The sequence below is a fragment of the Dipodomys merriami genome, unplaced genomic scaffold (genome assembly GCF_024711535.1).
Source record: "Dipodomys merriami isolate MVZ:Mamm:240054 unplaced genomic scaffold, mDipMer1.0.p SCAF_2, whole genome shotgun sequence".
Lineage (NCBI taxonomy): Eukaryota > Metazoa > Chordata > Mammalia > Rodentia > Heteromyidae > Dipodomys > Dipodomys merriami.
In genome coordinates, this window is record NW_027203381.1 from 48,886,937 (window position 1) to 48,908,207 (window position 21,271).

At 43.9% G+C, this 21,271-nt stretch overlaps 1 protein-coding gene across 11 annotated transcripts in view; it reads left to right on the forward strand.

The window, feature by feature from the left end:
• The first annotated feature begins 2,930 nt into the window (after positions 1 to 2,930).
• Positions 2,931 to 21,271, forward strand: part of Mtcl1 (microtubule crosslinking factor 1) — a 132,754-nt gene continuing 114,413 nt past the window's right edge. For 5 of the 11 annotated variants that reach the window (XM_070029569.1, XM_070029575.1, XM_070029570.1 and 2 more), the window contains exons 1-3: positions 2,932 to 4,232; positions 14,611 to 14,835; positions 16,979 to 17,137. In XM_070029569.1, the coding sequence (XP_069885670.1) occupies positions 3,189 to 4,232; positions 14,611 to 14,835; positions 16,979 to 17,137 (1,428 nt within the window). In that variant the 5' untranslated portion in view covers positions 2,932 to 3,188. Of the gene's footprint in view, positions 4,233 to 14,610; positions 14,836 to 16,978; positions 17,138 to 21,271 lie in introns of all 11 variants that reach the window. The other 6 variants (XM_070029571.1, XM_070029572.1, XM_070029574.1 and 3 more) reach the window with 3 other exon arrangements.

Here is a 21,271-nt window from a genome sequence, read left to right on the forward strand (position 1 = left end):
ACTCACCAGACAGATATTTTTTAAAAAAAAATGGATATAATGCCATGGTGGTAATGATAAAAACTAAGAAAACAACTCATAACAAAATAAAATGCATCTCAACACACAAAGCCTATGTACAAACACATTAGAAAATACACACTGAAATACTCTGATTCTTTAAGTTGAGGCAAGTGCTAAAATGCAGAGAAGTATAGGTGTCTTATGCTGATGACTTGGGTGGCACTGGCTCTAGGATGAAAGATGCACCAAAAAAATCTCCGAATATGCCAGGCATGGTGGTACATGCCTATAGTCCCAGCTACCTGAGAACCTGAGACATTGAGGATCCCTTGAGCCCAGGATTTGAGAACACTCTGGGAAGCAGAGTTAAACAAGAAAGGAAGAGAAATTTATTGTTTTTAAAGGAAGAGAAGGGAAGGGAAAGGATAGCAAACAACGTTGGCAGGATTTGGACTCAGGTTTGCTTACTGTCCTTGCCTTAGCTCTTGTCACCATATCACCCTGTTTGTTGACAAAAAGATAATAGACATATCTCCAAATATGACTTCATGTACCAGCGCTGCATGCAGTTCCTTAGGCCTGTGCATAGGACTGCAGGAGAATGAAGAAATCTCAACCCTGGAATATGTGTGGGGTTCTAGAACAAGGAGAGGTTACCCAGGTGGTGGAGTAATCCATAGCCAGGCAGGAGACAGTGAGTAATGGGAAGTCACTATCATCCTTGACTGCAAAGTGACAGGGCAGATGAAAAGTTTACAAGGCAGCAAGCCATCCAATGACAGCTCAAACCTCAGAAAGTGACTCCATAAAGGAAGAGCCTCTCATCATGCTGGAGAAGGCATCCGAGGTAGAGATGGGAAGCAAGGAAGTTCCTTGCTTCTCTCTAATCTGATGCTTCTTCCTTCAAGCCAGTCAGACACTGCAGATGTCTGGAAAAACCAATCTCCGTGGGTCATTCCCCTTCCAGGGATGGGAAGGAAAGGTTGAGATGGGAGCAGGGAGCAGATCTCAGGGCAAAGGGACAAAATGAGCACAGCAGCACTTTATTTTGTTTCTGTCTTATGGACTAATCAATCTAAGGCTCATCTTTGTCTTCTGGGAGCACAGCACTTCTGATTCATATGCTTTTTTTGGGAAAAGAACATCAGTTTTGTTATGTTTTGAAGCCTGTGGCTAACTAGAGCCATTCAGTAGTAAAGATCAGACTTGTGGATCTATTTTTTCTGTTCTTATCTCTTTTTCTTCTCCCCTCTGTGACCACTGTCCCTCATCAGGGATTACTGCCACAGCCACCACCTGCTGTCCTGACTCTCCCTCCTCCCCCTTGTTTCTGGAAGAAATCTTTCTAAACAAATAAATACCAGTCCTGCTCAGAACATTGAATGCCTTTCCCAACCTCTAGCACAGGGCCTCAATGCCTGGACCACCCTGACTTTTAGCTTCCTGTAGGCTTCACCCTACCAGCCTTTCTATCTGCTGTTCTCCCTTCACTGTGGCTGTCCTGATTCTTGGACTACAAGACCAATATATTCTTCAGGACATGGCAAACCTTCCTAGGCTGGGTTAAGATATCACTCCAACACCTTGTAATGATTACCTTCCCTCATCCCCAATGCCAAGGCTAGAAGACAGGTTAGGCCTTATTTTTTGAGTATGATCAAACATCCAACACTTGGGACTTAAAATGTGTTCAGCCAGGCATTGGTGGCTTAAAGCCTGTAATCCTAGCTATTACCGGAGGTGGCCTGAGCAGAAGTCTTTCAGCTCAGCCAGAAGTCTTTCAGGCTCTTATCCCCATCTAACCACTAGAAAGGCAGAAATTGAGCTGTGGTTCAAGTAGTAGAGCACCATTCTTGAGCAGAAAAACTTAAATGACAGTGCCTAGGCTCTGATTTTCAAGCCTCAGTTCTGGCACAAAAATAAAATATGCTCAACGATCTGTACAAAGCCTTTTTATAGTTTGCACGATGTGTCCTCATAGTTGCTTATTTAATTCCCCGCAGGTGGTAGTATTTCCTAATTACACAGGTTTCTGGCTCTCTGCAGGCACAGCACAAGGGACTTGGGTTGCAGTCCTGCCGTGGACTGGCTTTGGCATCCTGGACAAACAACTTCAAGTCCCTGTGTCCTCATCTTTACAAAAGAGTCAGGATTGTTCAGAGGATTGAATAAAACAATGCCTATTAGAAGTCTAACAGTGAGTGTCTGGCTCATCGCGGAAACTATAAATGTGAGTTCCCTTCCTGACCCCAAGCTTGGCAAGCTGCTTCTTCTATTTCTACGGCGGCTCCGCCCCGCGAGCTCCGGAGGCCACCGGGGTGCCAGCTGCGGAGGGCCGTGCCCGTCTGGACGCGGTAGCTGCCACGGGTACCAGCGAGCCTTAAAGGGGCGCTGGACTCGGGAGCTGAAGGCAGGGCAGGGGTTGATCGGAGAGCCCCGAGAGGGGCACTGGTCTGCCAAGGGAAAGCTGGTGCCACCACACACACCAGAGGAGGCCACCCAGACCTCTGGGACTCAGTCTCCCCAAGTCCGGTGCCTGGCCTCTCCCGCCTACTACATCTCGGCTTCTTCGCTCCCTGGCGGCTTCCTCGCTGTGGCTGCAAGCAAAGAGGGTCTTGGACCAGTGGGCAAGGGACTGGTTGGTGCCTCCCGAGCCCAGGCCCCGCCCCGCGCCCCGGCCCCGCCCCGCGCCACAGGCTCCGCCCCTCCGCGGCCCCGGCTGGCCGGGGGCGGGGCATGCGCACCCCGCGGCGGGCGCGGGGAGGGAGCGCGCGAGCAGTTTCTTTCCAGGCGAAGCTGCGCTGACCCGAGCGAGCGGTGCAGCCGGGCGCGGGCTGGCGGTGGGCGGGGAGCCGGACTCGGGAGTCGGGCGCGCGCCACCAGCTCGGTCGCCAGACAAGTGCGGGTGTGCCTGGCCGCCTGGACGGACTGAGGACCGCCGTCTGGAGCACCGGGGCCGGCGCCTGGAGAAGTGAAGCGGCGGTGACCTCCGCGAGGGGGAGCGGGCGGCCGCGGCTGCGAGCCCCGCGGGGATCCGGGGGACGGCGGGAGCGCGGGGCGCAGACCGGGCGGGGCCGGGGGACCGGGATGACCGAGTGCGCGGGGAGGCTGCACGCCGCCGCCGCCGCCGCCGCCGCCCGGAGCATCCGCCGCCCGAGCCGCAGCTCCAGGCCCCCGCCCGGGCCATGGAGACGCTGAACGGCCCCGCGGGCGGCGGCACACTGGACGCCAAGCCACCGGGCCAGCACCACCGCCACCATCACCTCCACCCACTGGCCGAGAGGAGGCGGCTGCACCGAGCGCCCTCGCCCGCCAGACCCTTCCTCAAGGACCTGCACACCCGCCCCCCCGCGCCCGCCTCGGCCCTGGCGGCCCCCTCCCCGGGCCGAGCCCCGGCGCCCACCGCCCCGCGCTCGCCCAACCTTGCCGGCAAGGCGCCGCCGTCGCCCGGCTCCCTGGCGGCGCCCGGCCGCCTCTCCCGGCGCAGCGGCGGCGTCCCCGGCGCGAAGGACAAGCCGCCGCTGGGCGCCGGAGCCACCAGGGCGGCGGGCGCTGCCAAGGCCGCCCCTGGAATCAGGAGGGCGGCGCGCGCGGTGCCCGCGGAGCCGCTGCCTCGGGCGGGGAAGCCTCCCGGGGCCGAACAGCCGCCCAACGCCGCCAAGGGCCGCAAAGCCAAGCGCGGCTCCGGGGTGCCCCCCGCGCGCGCCGTCGGTCTACTGCCCCCCGCCGCCCCGATCCCAGCCGTGACCCTCTCTGTGACCTCGGCGGCCGGCCCCCTGGCCCCCAGCCCGCGTACCAGCCACACGGACAGCAGCTCCGACCTCTCCGACTGCCCCTCGGAGCCCCTTTCCGATGAGCAGCGCCTGCTCCCCGCCGCCAGCAGCGACGCCGAGTCGGGCACCGGCTCCAGTGACCGGGAACCCCCGCGAGGAGCAGCCCGGGGGGCGCCGCCCGCCAGCCCCGACCCCCCCGCACTCCTCGCTGCACCCCAGGTCGCCGCTGCCTGTCTGGGGGGCCGGAGCAGTCCCAGCGGGGTGGCCCCAGGGTCCCCCGGATCGGGCGCGACGGAGGATGTTGGGGGACGCGTACCACCTGAGCGAGCCGTCTCCGGGACGCCCAAGGAGCCCAGCCCGGATGAGCAGCCCCGGCTCGTGCCGGGGCCGGCAGTGGAGGAGGAGGAGCTGCTTCGGGAGATGGAGGAGCTGCGCTCCGAGAATGACTACCTCAAGGTGATTGAGCCGGTGCGGGGTGGCAGATGGGCTGGAGCCTGGTAGCCCGGGGCTGGGGGCGCTGCGAGCTCTTTTATCCTCCCCCCCCCATGTTCTGAACTTTCCTGCCCCGCATTTAGTAGGTCTTGGTAGCCTGAGCCACAACTTGTGGGCGAAGCAAGACCTGTCGGTCCTTCTTCACCCTCTTAGCCCTTCTTGGTTTTAGTATTGCCTGCCTTTGCTGATGTCACTTGCTTTCGTCAACTAAGCCTGCTGGGAGGTGGCGACCATCATTTCTGGATACATCAGTTGACCCCGGGCTAGTCTCACCTGTTGGGGAGGTGTTATCTCTAGCCATTCAGTTGTGGCCAGACCTTGGCAGCCATGTGGTGGTGCAGGCTTGCGGATTTAACTGCAGCTTCTGTAATTTCAGAAAAAGCCAGGGGCCTACAGTGTCTCCTATGGGCTCCTGCAGCACACGCACACGCAGGGGGAGGGGCCTGGTTCTTTTCAGTGTTGAAAGTTCAGGAGCCTGGTGGCCTGGGTTCAGGGACAACAGTATTTCAGTGGGTGGAGAGCTTTGTAACCGTCCACAAGCCAGCCCTCCTATATCGCCAGAGGCAGTGCCAGCTCTTTGGAAGGAAGGAATTGAGACTACTGTCACACTGATACTTCCCGCAGGGTGTGCTTGCAGTGGCTTCTTAGTCCCCTTAGTTTTAATCCGACTCCATCTTTTCTCCACAGAGAAGGCCCGTGGTGCAGAGCTGAGGGTTTAGACTGTGTTGAGGGGGTCAAAGACAGCTGTGGTGATTAGAGAGAAAAATAAAGAGAGCTGTGCTGGGGAGGCTGTTTTAGAATTTATTACAGTCCTCAGGTTGGCAGATCACTCCAGAGGCAATAATTTATTCCTGTATCTGTTAAAATCTTTGGGAATACCTCTTAAAGTGACTGTGTGACCCTGCTTTATGAATGGGCTATGTGATTTGAGCTGTTTTCTCAGCAAATGATAACCTGTCTCCTTGAGGCCCAGTGTTTGACACGTGGGACTGAGGATTGGCTTTTCTAAGTTGATGGTGGTAAGTGTACAATTCGGGCTGGAGTCAGCACATGAACTGTGGTACTCCTTCCCAGACCAGAGTCTTTTTTTCAAGAGCTATTTTAGCCAGTGATGTTAGAGTGTGGGAAGAAGGAGACGGAGCAGCAGAAGTGAGAATAGGGCAGAGTGGAACTTGGAGATGTTTCCAATAGTGCATCTCTTATATAAGAGACAGTGGAGTGAAATTCCAAGGGGTCCAAAAGAAAAAGCAACTGTTGTGTGGGACTCTTTCTGGCAAAAGCATTTTGGAAGATCCCTGAGGGTGAGAGAGATCAAAGGTGATTTTTTGAAACATAATCCTGACCTACAGGATTTCTGCCCAAACTATGATGCATCCAAAGTAGAAAATGTGGTCTCCTGATAGAAAATACATTTTTATTACTTCCTGGGTCTTAAAGAAGGCAATTACTTCAAAATACATTCTTAGGTTTTTATCCTTTATTAACTGGTTTTATCCTTATTTATTCATTCACTCATCTAGTTAAATTCTCAATAATGACCCTGACCTTTCATTGGTTCCTCACAAGACCCCACCACAGCCGCCTCTCCCCCACCCCCACAATCCCTCACAGTGCCAGCACCCTGAACATGCTAGAATAGAACTGAATCTCACCCCTACCCCCAGCTCTCATTGTTACATTTGTTATAACTCCAGTTCCACAGATAAGGATACTGAGAACCAAAAACTTAAGGGACTTTCCCAAGGTCACCTAACCAGTGAGTGACACCCTTTGTGTTGGCCTGTTCAGCATACCAGGCTGCATCTCTGTTTTCCGCAAGGCTGCTGTTCTCTGTGTACCCTGCTTCCAAGCACCCTGCCTCTGAGCTCTTTTATTAGCTCTCTGAATTCTGCTTTCCTAGGGGACTCTTGTTTTCTTTTCAGGTGAAAGGGCTGTAATGAACTTCTGTCCATGAAATCCCACTGGCAAGGTTTAATTTTCGGGAAATGTTCACTTGCCATTTCCTGTGGAGAAGGTGTTATGACCATCTGTTTGCTGCGCCTGAGTGGCCTTTCTACCAATAGCCTGAGCATTGGGTAGAAGGGTCCAAATGAGAGTAGGAAAACAGAATCAGTACATGTATGTGTGAACTATGTATATACTTGATCCTTCAAAAACCTAATATAAGAATCTCAATTTGGGAAAGAAACATAAGAGACCAGGTAGATTTCTGTAGGGTTGAGGAGCTCTATCAGTGCATGACCAGATTCCTTCTAGTAGCAGCAACCTCAGGGGACCTAGGCCAGTCTGCCTTTCTTTGTATGGGCCATGCACATTATAAACCTAGCTTTGCTTTTTGTTCTGTATGATGCTCTGGGAAACTTTTTTTTTTTTAATGGTAGATAAAAGTACATCTTTGACCTACTAGTTTTTTAGGGAGTGTTGCACAGATTAGACATAGCACAGATTAGATATAGCATCCATCTGTTTATATGTTATCTAACAAGGAGAAATTTGGCCTAGAAATATTACTTGGATCTCTTCTGGAGGGTTGTGGCCATATGAAGCATTACATTCTTCCCTTGAATCAGGATTGTTACCATTGCTGTGTAAGACTGCGATAATTTCAGATCTCAAATGATGGTGTCATCAAACAGGAAAACAAGGCCCCATGACCCTAGGAGAATGTCTTATGAATCAGGAAATTCAAGTGTAATTCTCCTGGTTTTTAGTACACTTTCTTTTAAGCTGTATGGAATGTATAGAGTTATTCCTGACCCTATTTTCTGTCTCTTCAGCAAAGGGGTCTGGGGTGACCAGATGAAAAAGCACATCACTTAGTCCAAGTGGCTGGTTTTGCATGAACCACAGACAGAAATGTAGTTGGGTTTTCTTTTGCCCTCTGATGAACTGGAAGATATCTGCAGGTATTCAAAACATAAAATAAGCTGACGAGTTCAGTTATCTCCAGGCCTTTGCTTCTTTCCCAGACAAACCCAGGCATGTTTTTAAACACGGAAACTGACTTTGGTACAAGCCTGATGTGTTTCCATCTTGCCAGAATGCCACATATTTTGCTTGATTGCTCTAGGACAATCAGACAAACTACAGTGCTCATTGTCAACATAATAATTATGTCTTCTGTTTCCACAGGCCTTTCAGGAGAATGTAATCACTTTGAGTTTATTTTCTTATTTTGAAGATGCTTTTGGCAACCTTAACATTCATAACCCACCCCCAGTGGACCCTTACTATGCTGCTGTCTGTCAGTGGATCAGAGTTGGGGTGGGAAGGGCTGTTTCTTTTGCTCTACTTTGTCAGTTATTTTGTAAGAATATTTAGTTCAAAGAAAACAAGGGTAGATAACATTGACCTCTCTGGAGGGGTGATTCCTAAGGGAGAGGCTGAGGTTTTGGTTTTATGGGAGGTACTGGGAATTGAAGCTTGGCCTTATGCATGCTAAGCATATGCTCTACCACTGAGTTACAACCCCTAGGATTGTGCTTTTATAGATCGAAATGTCTGCCCATTGATCTGGCCTTGCCATCCTGTCACTTGGGGCAGATTTTTTTTTTTTTATGACTTTTTGGCTCAGATATGCTTGTTATATTCGGTTGAGTAAGATGCCAGACACTCGGCATCTTACACTCAGAGAGGGGGACAGTTACGGGCAAGAAGAAGCAGCTCTCAGCAGCTGAGGTTGTTCAGCTCCTCTCTGTCTCTTCTCTTTCCCTTTCTTGTGGAAGGATTAGCATGGACAATATTCCTTAGTCTTCTCTGACATGCTGCTTTCTACATCCATTCTGTATGCAGCCTGTGAAAGCAGCACTGTCCTCATGATAGGTGGCAAGATGGGGTGACCAGGCCCACATCCCCTCCCTCTGTACTTGATGAACAATGGCTACAGCCCCTTGCCTCCTTAGCTCCAGCTGGGACTGGAAAGAACATTGCTATTGTCCCAAGGGAAATGAGGTGGATGATTTGGATGTGACAAATAATAATAGTTTGTGTCTGGAATTATTGCAACAGTAGCTAGAGAACTCCTTCTAGGGTTCAGATTGGGTTTATTGAAACAGGAGTTATTAAAACAGAAATTGTGATTGGTTTGGGACTAAGAATAACATAATCATTAGTATGATCAAGTTTGATCACTTATACCAAGATGTCCTGAATTTGGTCCTTTGTATTTATGGATCAAACAGTTCTAGAGGTTTTGATTGAAACATTTTATCTTGGTTTAATCTTTTAATCTTGGTCTATTCAGTTGTTGGAGTAGTACCTCATTATTTCTTGGACTGATGATGTCATAAGGCTTGATTTGTTATATATAGGAAAAAGAGAATAGTTGGACAGCTTCATTCCAGGAATCCATTTTATGTAAAATATTTGAAATGTATAATTTAAACTAGGCTAGCTTGCAGCAAGACAATGATGGGACATTTAAATATATCACAGACTTGTTATTAATTCAATATAGAAGCACTAAGGACAGTTTTTCTTATTAATTTTGTGTATAATAAGAAAACAGAAATTTCCACTTTTATTTACTGTGTAATCAAAATAGTATCTGTCAGAAACACTATGTTCTGCTTCATTTGATTTCCTTAAACAGTGGAATGGCAGACTTCTTTAGGGTTCTGGAATACAGTGTTTTCTAAATTAGAGCATGTCCTCAGAAAATTAATGTAATGGTAGCTTGAAAATCACTACTCATCATGACCCTAATCTGAATAATAATAGTTTTTGCTATTTGAGTGACTGCTGCCAGCTTACATGGTTTGTAATTTGCTTCTCTGTGACTTCTTCTCAACGAACCTGAAAATTGCTTTTTTCCAGATGCCACAGGAGGAGTGAAAACATTAGTCCTGGTCCTACCGCTATACTAGACACGTGGGTGGGAAGCTATTTAAACTTTTAAATTCTCAATCCCCCCCCCTTTTATTTTTTTGGCATGGTGCCAGAGTTTTGAGCACAGGGCTTCCTACTTGCCAGGCAGACATTCTGTCACTTGACCCATGCTTGCATGGGTCTGGTTATTTTTGCGATAAGGTCTTACTTTTTGCCTAGGCTGGTTTAGATTGAGATGTCCTAGTTATACTTCCCTCTGTAGCTGGGATGACAGACAGACAACTGTACCTAGCCTTTTCTGTTTGCTTGGGCTAGCCTAGAGCTGTGATCCTTCTGATCTATGAGCCTCTTGCATAGCTGGGAGTATGCCTGTGAAGTACCAGTGCCCTGCCCAGTGTCTTTATTTTTGAGATGGGCATATTCATATCTTTATTGCAGTGTTTTCCTTGGGACTAGTTACTCTAATGGATACATTTGTATGTTGACAATTGTCAATCTGTAAATGCTAGGCTAATTTTATTAGTTTACATGGATAGTGGGCTTTTAAAAGTACAATTGAAGATCATTATCATTTAATCTGTCCCAGTTATAGCAAGCACTTTGTAGTGTTAACTATAAAGTGTGTGTGTGAGTTTAGACACAGACAGCAGTGGATTTGCTGCTTTGTGTCTTTTGTTGTTGTGAGGCTTTTGGATACATTAACCAGTCTCAGTTTAGTTTCCTTATTTTCAAATGGAGTAATATGCTCCTGACAGAATTATCATAAGGGTAAAGTGTTTAATAAAGAATGTTTTTCTGTTTTAGAAATTGATATAAAATTTGGGTTATAAAAAGCAGCAACTCAAATATAAGCAATTATGTTCTTTCTAATTTTCTTTTCAGTGAACTGGTGTTGGTGGTTTTTTTGTATTCATGCCAAAAGATAGTATGTTTACATATGGACTGCTCAATGATTGGAGTATGGATATGTCTAGCTCTTAAACTTTTTAAACCCAATAATTGTTGTTTACATGTCTGTATACCATATTTACTATTTAACATTATGGTGATATGTTCTGCATCTTAAAGTGTGTATAACATTTAGAACTTTTTTTTTTTTTCCAAGTTCTGGACTTTGAACTTAGGGGCTTGTAATCACTTTGCTTGTTTAGCTAGAGCTCTACCACATGAACCATTCCTTAAGTGTTGATTTTTGCTGGTTATTTTGGAGATAGTATCACAATCCTTTCTGTCTGTAATCCGCAGTAGTTTAGGATTACAGGTAGAAGCCACCTGCATCTCGCTTATGACTGACTTCTATAGATACTTTGCAGAATGAAAATCCATCACATTTCTCCCATGAACGAGAGTTAGAATCATTGTGGATTTGTATGTGTACCTATGTACTGATGTAGAAGTGTACTTGTGATGACTATACTGATTATTGCTTGTATTAAACTACTTTTTTTAAATTAGTTACCCAGTGAAACAATTACCTCCTGATTGTACTGAGAAATGTTTCAATTGGGCTCTTTCTCAAAGTCTGGTGTATCAGACTTTGAGATGTGGATGTCCTAGATTTTTGAAGATTCAGAACTTTCTGCTCTCTTTCAAGAATGATGACTATAAGGCCATTTTAAAGATTTTGGTCTGCTGGTGGGGTGCAGTTCTTGCCATTAGAGCCACAATAGGAGTCGGGCATCTGGACAGCATCCTCTTTCGTGAAGAGTGGCAGGCATTTTCTTGCAAGATCTGGGTCCTCGGTCTCCTGGAGAACCTGGCTTGTCCATTCTGTTCTTGGGTATTCAACAGTCCAGCTATAGGTTGGGTGCAAAAGCTCCTAGGTCCAGCAGATTTTCCTTCCAGAAACAAGATTTACAGGGAAAGAGCTCTGGGAAGGAAACAAAAATTAAACTTGGTTATACTTCACAACATTTTCACTGCTGAGATTTACACTTATATATTTGTGTGTGTGTGACATTTTCAACCATGGACATTTCTATAAAAGCCCGAGAAAAGAAGCTTTTTACTCATCTGAGCACCAGGAAGTTAGTGGAGGCTTATTCTTCAACCTGAGGAGTGTCTGGCTGTTCACTGAAATGCTTTGTTTGCTTAGGAGAATGCATCATTTGGTTAGGAGAATCTCTTGATGTGGATAGTGTGGACAAACAGGAGAAAGCTGTGAGCTGCAGTTGGAAGGTGATGAGCTGCCTGATTGTGTGTTTTCAGAGACCACTGCATGTAGCTGGTGTTGACTGGGACCTCAGCTTCCTTCATTTTGGCCAATCCATAGTTTTCTATGGTTCCCCGTTCATTTGTTCTGTTTCCTTGGTCTTACACAGGATAAACTCAGTTTCAGGGTATTTCTTTCTGTTCAACGTCTGTTCTACCTAAGATTGCAGAGTTGGAAACTTCTGAATTTTCTTGTACACTTTAAGAACAAATGCAGAACTTGGGAGGACAGTAGGAATCCAGGAACAAATTGAATGCAGGACAAAAATTGACAAACAGGGTTAGGGAAACCTTTTTTCTGATGTTTAAGGGAAGAGATTAGATTTTTTTTTCTGCCTATAAAAGTATTTCAAAGTGAAAGGATAGCCTTGAAAGAAAGCTCTCCATATGAAAGGGACCTCAAAGAGAAATCCAATAGAGTCCTCTGGGGGAATTTTTATGGTACTGAGCTTCTTGCATGGATCCTTCTCTGAGCTTTGCACTGATTGCTTGATGGCTTATATGTATACTGCCTTGGCTCTTTTTATTGGTTGAACAGACACCCAGGGCATTATGGGAAGAAGCTTTTGAACAGGACCCTGAGGCACTATGGGAATAAGAAGTGCCTTAATGGGCCACATGTTATCTGCCACATGCAATGTCTGCCACCTTTTATCCCTGTTCTTTTCTCTCATTTTGGCCAAGGGCCCTTTGGAGTTTTATGACAGGTTTGTGGGTCATACAAAATTATCAAGACAAGCAGATGGGGCTGCTGTTGAGAAGCATACATGTCTATCGATCATGTACCAAATAATTTTTCAGGCATTCTGTGGTTGGTTAGACATTCCCCATGCCTGATTAGGATGTCCAAGTTTGGGAGAGAGTCTCTCTTGTCTCTATGTCTCTTACCCTGAACTCAGGGTCTTGGGCTTGCTAGGCAGGTGCTCTGCCACTTAAGCCATGCCCCTACTTCAAAAAATTTCTTCATGAAACTCAATACTAACTGAATAAACTAAAGAGGGATTAATTACATGCTATTCTTGATGCATTTGAATAATCAGTTATTGAAGCATGCAGGTACATTTTTAGAATGTTTCCTTTAATTTCCTTCCTTGCAAATGATTTTTGGTTGAAGTCTTTTGGAATACTTGGGTATAATGTATATTCTATATACTGCAGATAAATCTCTGTTTTTGGGAAATGGTTTCCATAATTAGGCTACAGAACTGGAGCTGAGCAGTGCTGTGGTTCAGCCTCATTTTAGTTATCTCTGGGATTTGGTCTTTCTAAGTGGTGCTTGTTGTTTTGGTGTATTCATTCCACAAATGTTTTTTGAAAGTCTGAAGGACAATCTTAGCAGGCCTTTCAACGCTTTCAAGTCTTTCAAAGCTCACCTTTTAGGGCAGATGACAAATAGTAACTAGGGAAAAAAGAAAGAACAAATAATGTGATGGCCTTAGAGGCCAGAGGCTAACCAAGGGGAGGCATCAGCGGGGTGCCTTCTAGGCGGTGAGCTCCCCCTAAGATCTAGGGTGGGAGGGGGGAGCGTTTCTAGGAGAGGGAATAGTAGATGAGGTCTCCAGACAATTCTAGACCTACTAAGCTGGAGGTGCCTGGTAGGGAAGAAAGGACAAAAGAGAAGCCCTGGAGGGTTTGGTAGGGAGTGAGATGATTTAGTTTACATATGAAAGAGTAACTCCAGTGGGGAAACTGCCAAGTGGGAGGGAAGCCGGGTGCCTGGGCCTGGTCCTTGGTCTGGGGTGATTAGATAGAGTAGGGAAAAGAGAGCATTGCTTGTGGCTGTAGAACTGAGGAAAGTGGGAAGCCTTGGGTTCTCTTGTCAAAAGTCAAGTTTACTTTAAAGATTTTAATTGGCTCTATTTACAATTCTAAAATCAGGCATATTTCATAAAATAGAATTAGTGTTTCCTTGGCTGAAGGGAAAAGATCTGATTTTCTAGATGGAGGGGGATTGGAGATTGCTGAAAGAACCCTGAGGCCTTGTGTGGTTTCTAAAGTACTCACATTGTGATGCAGGGACTTGGGGAACGACTCGTGGAAGAATAGTTAACATCCACTCACCTCTGCTTTAACCCCACTTCCCTTCCTCAAACGTTAGAGCTGGGAGAATTCCGGTCTTGATTTTGAAACTGTCCAGTTGCAGTTACCTCTTCCCTGATTATACCTTACAACTTGGTTTTGGTTTGATGACTTGGAGCTCTAGTGTGAATGACTTCATTTTGAAATTTAGGGTGCTTTGCTGGGGCCTACTATGGGAACTTAGATCAAAACAACGAGGCCTTAAACGACTTGTAAAATTTAAAAAAAAAAAACAAAAAACAAAAAACAACGAGGCCTGCCATTCTTTGTTTACTGTCATATTTAGAGTGTCTACTTTTAAGTTGTACAAATGAGTTTCAGTTCAACGTATTGATTTATGAGTACAATGTATCAAAGTCATTCCCAGAGTGTTTTCTTTTTGATGATAAAGAAAGAAGATATGGAAAGGAAGAACAGGAGTAAGCCCAATGTGTGTAACAGGAAAACATTTTAAGGTCGGAGTCCATTAGTCAATGCTGAATCTGGTATTGTGGAACAAAATCTTATTTATTTATTTTTGTGCCAGTCCTGGGGGCTTGACTCAGGGGTTGGGTGCTGTCTCTGAGTTTTTTTTTTTTCTCCTTAAGGCTAGCACTCTATCACTTGAGTCACAGTTTCACTTCAATATCTTTTATTTTTATTTTTGATGGTTAATTAGAGATAAGAATCTCACAGATTTTCCTCCCCAGGCTTGCTTGGAAATGTAGCCCTTAGATTTCAGCATCATGGGTAGCTAAGATTGCACGCATAAGCCATCAGCATCCAGCTAGAACAAACATTTCAGAGACATATGCAGGAGTGCTGTAATTCCAGAGCAATTACCAGTTATTATCTTACTAGTTTATGTCCTTTGAAGGCTGGGCCTATCTGGACTCATCTTAGTATCTAAATTGTGCCTTAGAGATATAAGTTTAGGTCAATGTTAGATTTTAATCTGAAGGCTTAATTATCTGTAGAGAAGATTGTATTTATGATTATGTAAGGAAATACTATGAGTAGAATAAATCCCAAGAAGCTGTTTTGCAATGAATCCAGAGAGAGAGAAGGCACAGGAGATCCCAACAGAAGAGGTCCCTGACCAAAGCACCTGGTTGGCCATGAGCTGATGGGTAGGGTACAGGCATTTGGTATTTAGTGTTGAAGATAGGATGGGGGTGGTGTGTGGAGGAGAGAATGCCATCCTTTTGGATTTGGCTCATGAACCTTCCCTGTCTGGTTTTCCTAGGATGAGCTGGATGAACTCCGAGCTGAGATGGAAGAGATGAGAGACAGCTACTTAGAGGAAGATGTTTACCAACTACAGGAGCTCCGGCGAGAGCTGGACCGTGCTAACAAGAACTGCCGAATCCTACAGTACCGGCTCAGGAAAGCTGAGCAGAAGAGCTTGAAAGTGGCAGAAACGGGGCAGGTGGATGGTGAACTTATCAGAAGCCTAGAGCAAGACTTGAAGGTGAGTTAGAGGGACTGATGGCCTGGGCATCCTAGGGGTAAGGGGTTAGCTATCTGAAGATGGAACTCCAGACTTCTCAAAAGTTTCTTGTTTTGAGGGTAGAGGTACAGGGTACGGATCTAGGACCTCCCTTATGCCAGGCAAGCACCCTACCACTGGGCCACAGATTCCTAGCCTCCTGGTAAATGGGTTCTCAGTCTGTCTGTGTCTTTCTTTCTGGGGTTTCTCTGTTATTGAGGCTGATCTTAAACTCCTGGGCTCAAGCCGTTCTTCTCCCCCAGGCTATTGGGGGGGCTGGGGCTACAAGAGAGTGCTGTCTCACCCTCCCCCGCAAATGGGACACATATTCTTGATGTTTTCCTGCTATGTCTGTCTCAGCCGCTTTCGGCACAAACATTCTTTATTTACGTTATGGCCCATAGAGTATGTCTACTTATATAACTTGAATGGCATAAGGTTTAAATCTGTCATAAAATTTTCTCAACTAAACCTTTAAAAAATCGTTGTAATGGAACTACAATGCAAAAAAGAATTAATACCTGCCAGTTACTCTGACAGTTGAATAGAAATTATGCAGATATACCTAGAGATTATTTCTGAAATAAGCTCAAAAATTTTTATTGGTTGTCAAGTCAAGGACTACTCTTAAAAGTTACCATCTCCCTACCATCTTCATGGTTATTTAGGTTTCTAGGATGTGGAAAATCTGACATTCTCATAAACTGAGGGATACTTGTATAGTGGTGACCTAACTGAAGGAAAACTGATTTGTAACTAATAATCTAAGTCTCCTTGAGAACCACTGGTGGAAATGAGGTGAAGAAATCCCAGACTTTATACTATTGCTCACTGTCATGACCTGATTATCAAATCATTTATCTAGAGATGAATTATGCATAATGTCCTCCTTAGTACAAGAGTACTTGTGCAATCTCATCTAGCTTTCATTACAACAGGAAAAGAATCTTTGTAATTCTATCAAAGTTATAAATTGCTAAGAAAATGTCATTCAGTGCAAGAAAGGGTGATTTCTATTTCTTTACAAAGTCTTTTCTCATTTGCTTTTAGAAAGTAAAGATGTATAATTGCTTTGAACATTTGAGCATTTTAACCACACAAGCACCACAGTAGACTATTTAAAACTTGAGTATGCTGAACATCTACTGCATATAGAATTTACTATTACTATTGCTATTTTTAGTCAGGCAAGTTTAAAACAAATATTGACTTGTTCATTATTATAATTTGTAATTTATCATATAAAGCATGTGAAGAATTGGCATTCTCGATGCTATTCTGTTGAATCCAGATGAAAGTATGAGTCATAGACCCCCTCACAAGATTGATTTTTTTATTCTTTCTTTTCTTTTCCTTTCCTTTCCTTTCCCTTCCTTCCTTCCTTGCTTCCTTCCTTCCTCTTTCTCTTTCTTTTTCTCTCCCTCCCTTCTTTCCTTTCCCTTCCTTCCTTCCTTCCTTCCTTCCTTCCTTCCTTCCTTTCTTTCTTTCTTTCTTTCCTTCCTTCCTTCCTTCCTTCCTTCCTTCCTTCCTTCCTTCCTTCCTTCCTTCTTTCTTTCTTTCTTTCTTTCTTTCTTTCTTTCTTTCTTTCTTTCTTTCTTTCTTTCTTTCTCTTTCTTCTCTCTCTCTCTCTCTCCTCTCTCTCTTTCTCTTTTCCTTCCTTCTTTCTGTCCTTCCATTTTTCTTTTGCCAGTCCTGGGGCTTGAACTCAAGGTCTAAGTGCTTGTGCTCAAGGCTAGCACTCTTAAGACTTGAGCCACACCTCCTCTTTTGCCTTTGTGGTGGTTAATTGGAGATGAGAGTCTCTTTGATATGTCTGCCTGGGCTGACTTCAATACAGGATCCTTAGATCTCAGCTGCCTTGAGTAACTAGGATTTCAGGATTGAGCCACCAGTGCTTGGTTGATTTCTTGTTTTAAACTACCAGTCGTCTATCCCTTATCTGAAGTGATTCAGATATCAATCATAGGTGCTTAACCTGTAATACCTTTTCCATTAAGTACAAGTCTGTTAAATATATCTGGAATCATCTTGTTACTTATTGTACTACTATATTACTTGGTAATTCTGCCTCTGATGTGGTCTGAAAACTTTATATCCTGATGTTTATCTCTGTGGGCCGATGCAGGTAGCCAAAGATGTGTCTGTCAGATTGCACCATGAACTTGAGACAGTGGAGGAAAAGCGTACTAAAGCTGAAGATGAAAATGAAACTCTCCGACAACAGATGATTGAAGTGGAAATATCTAGACAGGCCCTCCAGAATGAGCTAGAGAAGCTGAAAGAGGTAATGTGGAAATGTGTAGCCTTTCCTCCTGTGTTAATTGTTAGAAATTTGAGACTCTATAGTCTCATTCTTGTGCTGCTAGAAAGCAGAACAACCAATGATGGAAGGCCTGTTTATTTGGCTCAGGAGTTAAGAATGGTTTTTCTAGCCAGGTGTGGGTAGCTCATTTCTATAATCCTAGCTACTCAGGAAGCTGAGATCTGAGGATCATGGTTCAAAGCCAGCCTAGTCTCAAATTAACCACTAAAAAGCCAGAAGTGGACTCAAGTGGTAGAGTATTAGCCTTGAGTGCAAAAGGTAATGGACAGTACCCAGGCCCTGAATTCAAGCCCCAGTACCAGCATACACACAAAAAGCATGGTTTTTATTATTTTGTAATATTGTCAAATAAATGAATAAAAATACATAATAAATACCCCAAAGGCAAAGAAGACTTTGGAAAAAAGATTGTGTTGCTTGCAAAACCTAAAGTATTTACTGTTGGGCATTTTATAGAAAAGCCTGATTGAAATCTATTACTTATAATTTCCATTCAGATTAGGTGGCCATTAATTCCTTACATGTGTACAAATGGGATTTATTATTACTAGAGTACAGAATTAAGCAGTAGCCTTTTTTTTTGAGTCTTCCTGTCCAATGAGCTACAGAATATGTTCTGTAAATAGGTAATGTATGCTATCTATATATATCATTCAGCCAATATGATTTAAATATAGATATTTTTGCATTTCAGGGAGAGATTATTCCTGCAAAAATTATTCTTGCATACAGCAATGTAAATCTTGATCTGCTTTTGATTTCCATTATAAGATTAAAGCTGAGTGTTTTCTTGGAAAACATCCTGCATGTTGATGAAATAAAAAACCCTTGATGAAGGCTTCTGGATGCTGGCATAGTACTTGCTGATGGCCTCACTTAGCAGGTCATTGTTGATATTTGGATCCATTTTCAGAATCACCCAGTCATTCTATCTATCCTAGCATGCAATACCACACTTGGTTCAGGTTTGGTCGTAGGCTCTGTGGTGGGAAATGCCACATGAAAATGTCATTTGTTTTCGTTCCTTGAATCCATTCTTCTTGTCACTAAAGTTACACTGGAGTGCGAGTTCCACAGGATAAGGTTTGGCTTCATTGTGAGGTTATTGTGTTTGGAACAGTGCTTGATACATGTTATGTGAGGCAGTGAACAAACAGATGAGAATGGAGAGCTGTGGTGATCACAGCTTGCTGGTAGTGCAGAGCAGATTAGCTTCCCAGAGCCTGCTTTTGCTGCAGGAGGCAGCAGTCCTTAACTTCCTCAGGGATCTGCCCTCAAGACTAGGGAGTTTGTGGTCCTTTTGTCTTCCCACATACAGTTTCCGGTACTTCCTCTATCTTTTTCTTTAAGTTTGCTTCCGAGTATGCCATATGATTTCTACCTTGTGGGCAGAGAAAGTAATATAGGAGTACATTTTATAAATATTGATATGTGTATATATTTTAATGTTCATATATAATAACACTCACCTGCATACACACAAACATCGAGTGATTCCTTGGTAAATGTAAAAGATTGGTTCCAGGACCCCCAGACACTAAAATCTATGATGCAAAGATCCGTATATAAAGTGATATAATATTTCCATATAACTTGTATGTATTCACTTAAACCATCTATATAAAATCTATTAAACATATTACTCATAATCCATTACTTTGGATTACTGAGAATACCTAGTACAATGCAAGTGATGTGTAAATCATTGTAACATTGTTTAGGGGACAACAGTAAGAAAAACAATGTGTACATGTTCACTGCAGCCACAGTATTTTTTCCCTGAAATATTTTTGATCTATAGTTGGTTGAATTTTGGGATGTGAAACCTGAGGCTACATGACAATACATTTTTTAGGCAAGTAGATTCTTTGTGGATTTGTATAGGACTCCAGCTCTCTTGGGAGGATGAATTTACTGTTGCTGCTCTTGACTTTGAAAGCAGGGCCATGGTGAGGCAGGCATCTTCAGTGGCTTGCTCTGTGCTTTGGGTGCTACTCTTCTGCATCTGAAGTCTTAGGAATTTTCTTTTTTATTGATACATAGGTTGTACGTGAAAACGTAAGTTTCAGAAGCTATACATACCCTATGATTCCATGTGTAGAAAGTACTGTGAGTTGGCAGACATATGACAGAAAACAGGCGAGTTGTTTCTAGGGGCTGGGGGGAAAGAGACCTATTTACCAGGGAGTAGAGGTTTGGGGTTTCCTTTGAGATGATGAAAGTGGTTTGGAACTAGGTAGCAGTCGTGGTTGTACCAAGTTGTGAATGTACTAAATGCCACTAAATTGTACACTTGAAAGTGGTTAATTTTATTTGTTAATCTTTTTTTTGGGTCAGTCATGGGGCTTGAACTCAGGGCCTGAGCAACTGTTCCTGAGCACTTCAGCTCAAACTTAGGGCTCTATCACTTTGAGCCACAGTGCCACTTCCAATTTTCTAGTGGGTAATTGTCTGGGCTGGCTTTCAATCTCCATCCTCAGATCTCAGCCTCCTGAGTAGCCACTAGTGCCAGGCTTTATTTGTTAATTTTTATTTTTTTCAGTGTTATTAGATTTTTTTTATTATCAAGGTGATGTACAAAGGGGTTTCAGTTACATAAGTAAGGTAGTGAGTACATTTCTTGTCAACTTTGTAATCCCTTCCCTTAATTTTCTCCTACTTTCCATTCCCCTCCAACCCCCCAAATTGTACAGATCATTTCTAACATATTGTCTTGTGTGTATCACTGTTGCATTGGTTCCCCCTTGTCCTTTGTCTCACCATTCTGTTGTTCCCCTTCCTTTCCCTAATTCAAATAAACGTATATACAATAAGCCAGACCCAGAGAAACATAGGTCCCACGATTTCCCTTATTTATAATAATTAGTATACGTCTAGGATAATCTTAGCAGATGAGCAGAATAGCTCAATAGCTATGTACATATGACCATATAAGATGATGCTAAGCAAAATGAACTGTAAGACTTGGACACAAGAGGTTTGTCTTTGTTGTTGTTTTTAATGTACTATGTGATCGTTTGTTTCTTTTGTATGTTCTTCTCCTGATGGTATAGCTTCTGTTGTTATTGTATTTGATTTTGGTACCCTGGCATTATTTGTGAATTTTGACTACCATTAAAAATGTTTTTCTAACTGGACGTCGGTGACTTACACCTATAATCCTTGATACTCAGGAGACTGAGAGCTAAGATTTCTGTTCAAAGTCTGCCTGGGAAGAAAAGCTTGTGAGACTTTTATCTCCAAATATCTATCAAAAAAGCTGGAAGTGGAGCTGGGGCTTAACTAGTCTTGAACACTAAAGCTCAGGGACTGTACCTAGGTAGTTCAAACCCCAGGACGGGCACAAAAATGTTTTTTTTCTTCCTCTGTCATATCCATACTCTTTATTTCTATCCATACCCATCTCAAAGGCATATTTGAAGGTTGGCAGTATATATTAATATATGCATCAAATATGATATCAATATTGAATTTGTTGAGACTTCTTTTGTACTTAGTAAATGGTTAGGTTTATAAATGTTTTTTATGTGCTTGACAGGAATGGTGGATGCTCTAAGTTTAGGGTGGTATATGTAAATCCATTAGATTGAAAATCTTAAAGCATTAATTGTAACCCACAGCAAGAAATATATTTTATATCACTACTCAGTATACAAATATCAATAAAGGTATTTTCAAAGGAATGCTTACCTGTCATTGATTTTATGCTAGCATTTTCAGTTTTATTTTTATTTAAGGAATACCAGCAGATTGCTGCAATTTGTAAAAATATATGGGATTAAGAAAAATTTAATTTTATTGTCAAAGTGATGTACAGAGGAGTTACAGTTACATATGTAAGATAGCGAGTACATTTCTTGTTGAACATTGTTGCTCCCTCCCTGTTTTTCTCCCACTTTCCCGCCCCCACTTTCTGCTCCCCCTCCCCCGTTGTAAAGTTCATTTCCTACATACTGTCTTGTGAGTATCGCTGTTGCATTGGTTCTCCCTTTGTCCGTTGTCTCACCATTTTGTTATTCCCCTACCGTTTCTGAAATCAGGTTAATGTATATACAAGATGCAGGGTACCAGAATAAAATACGGTGACAATAGGGG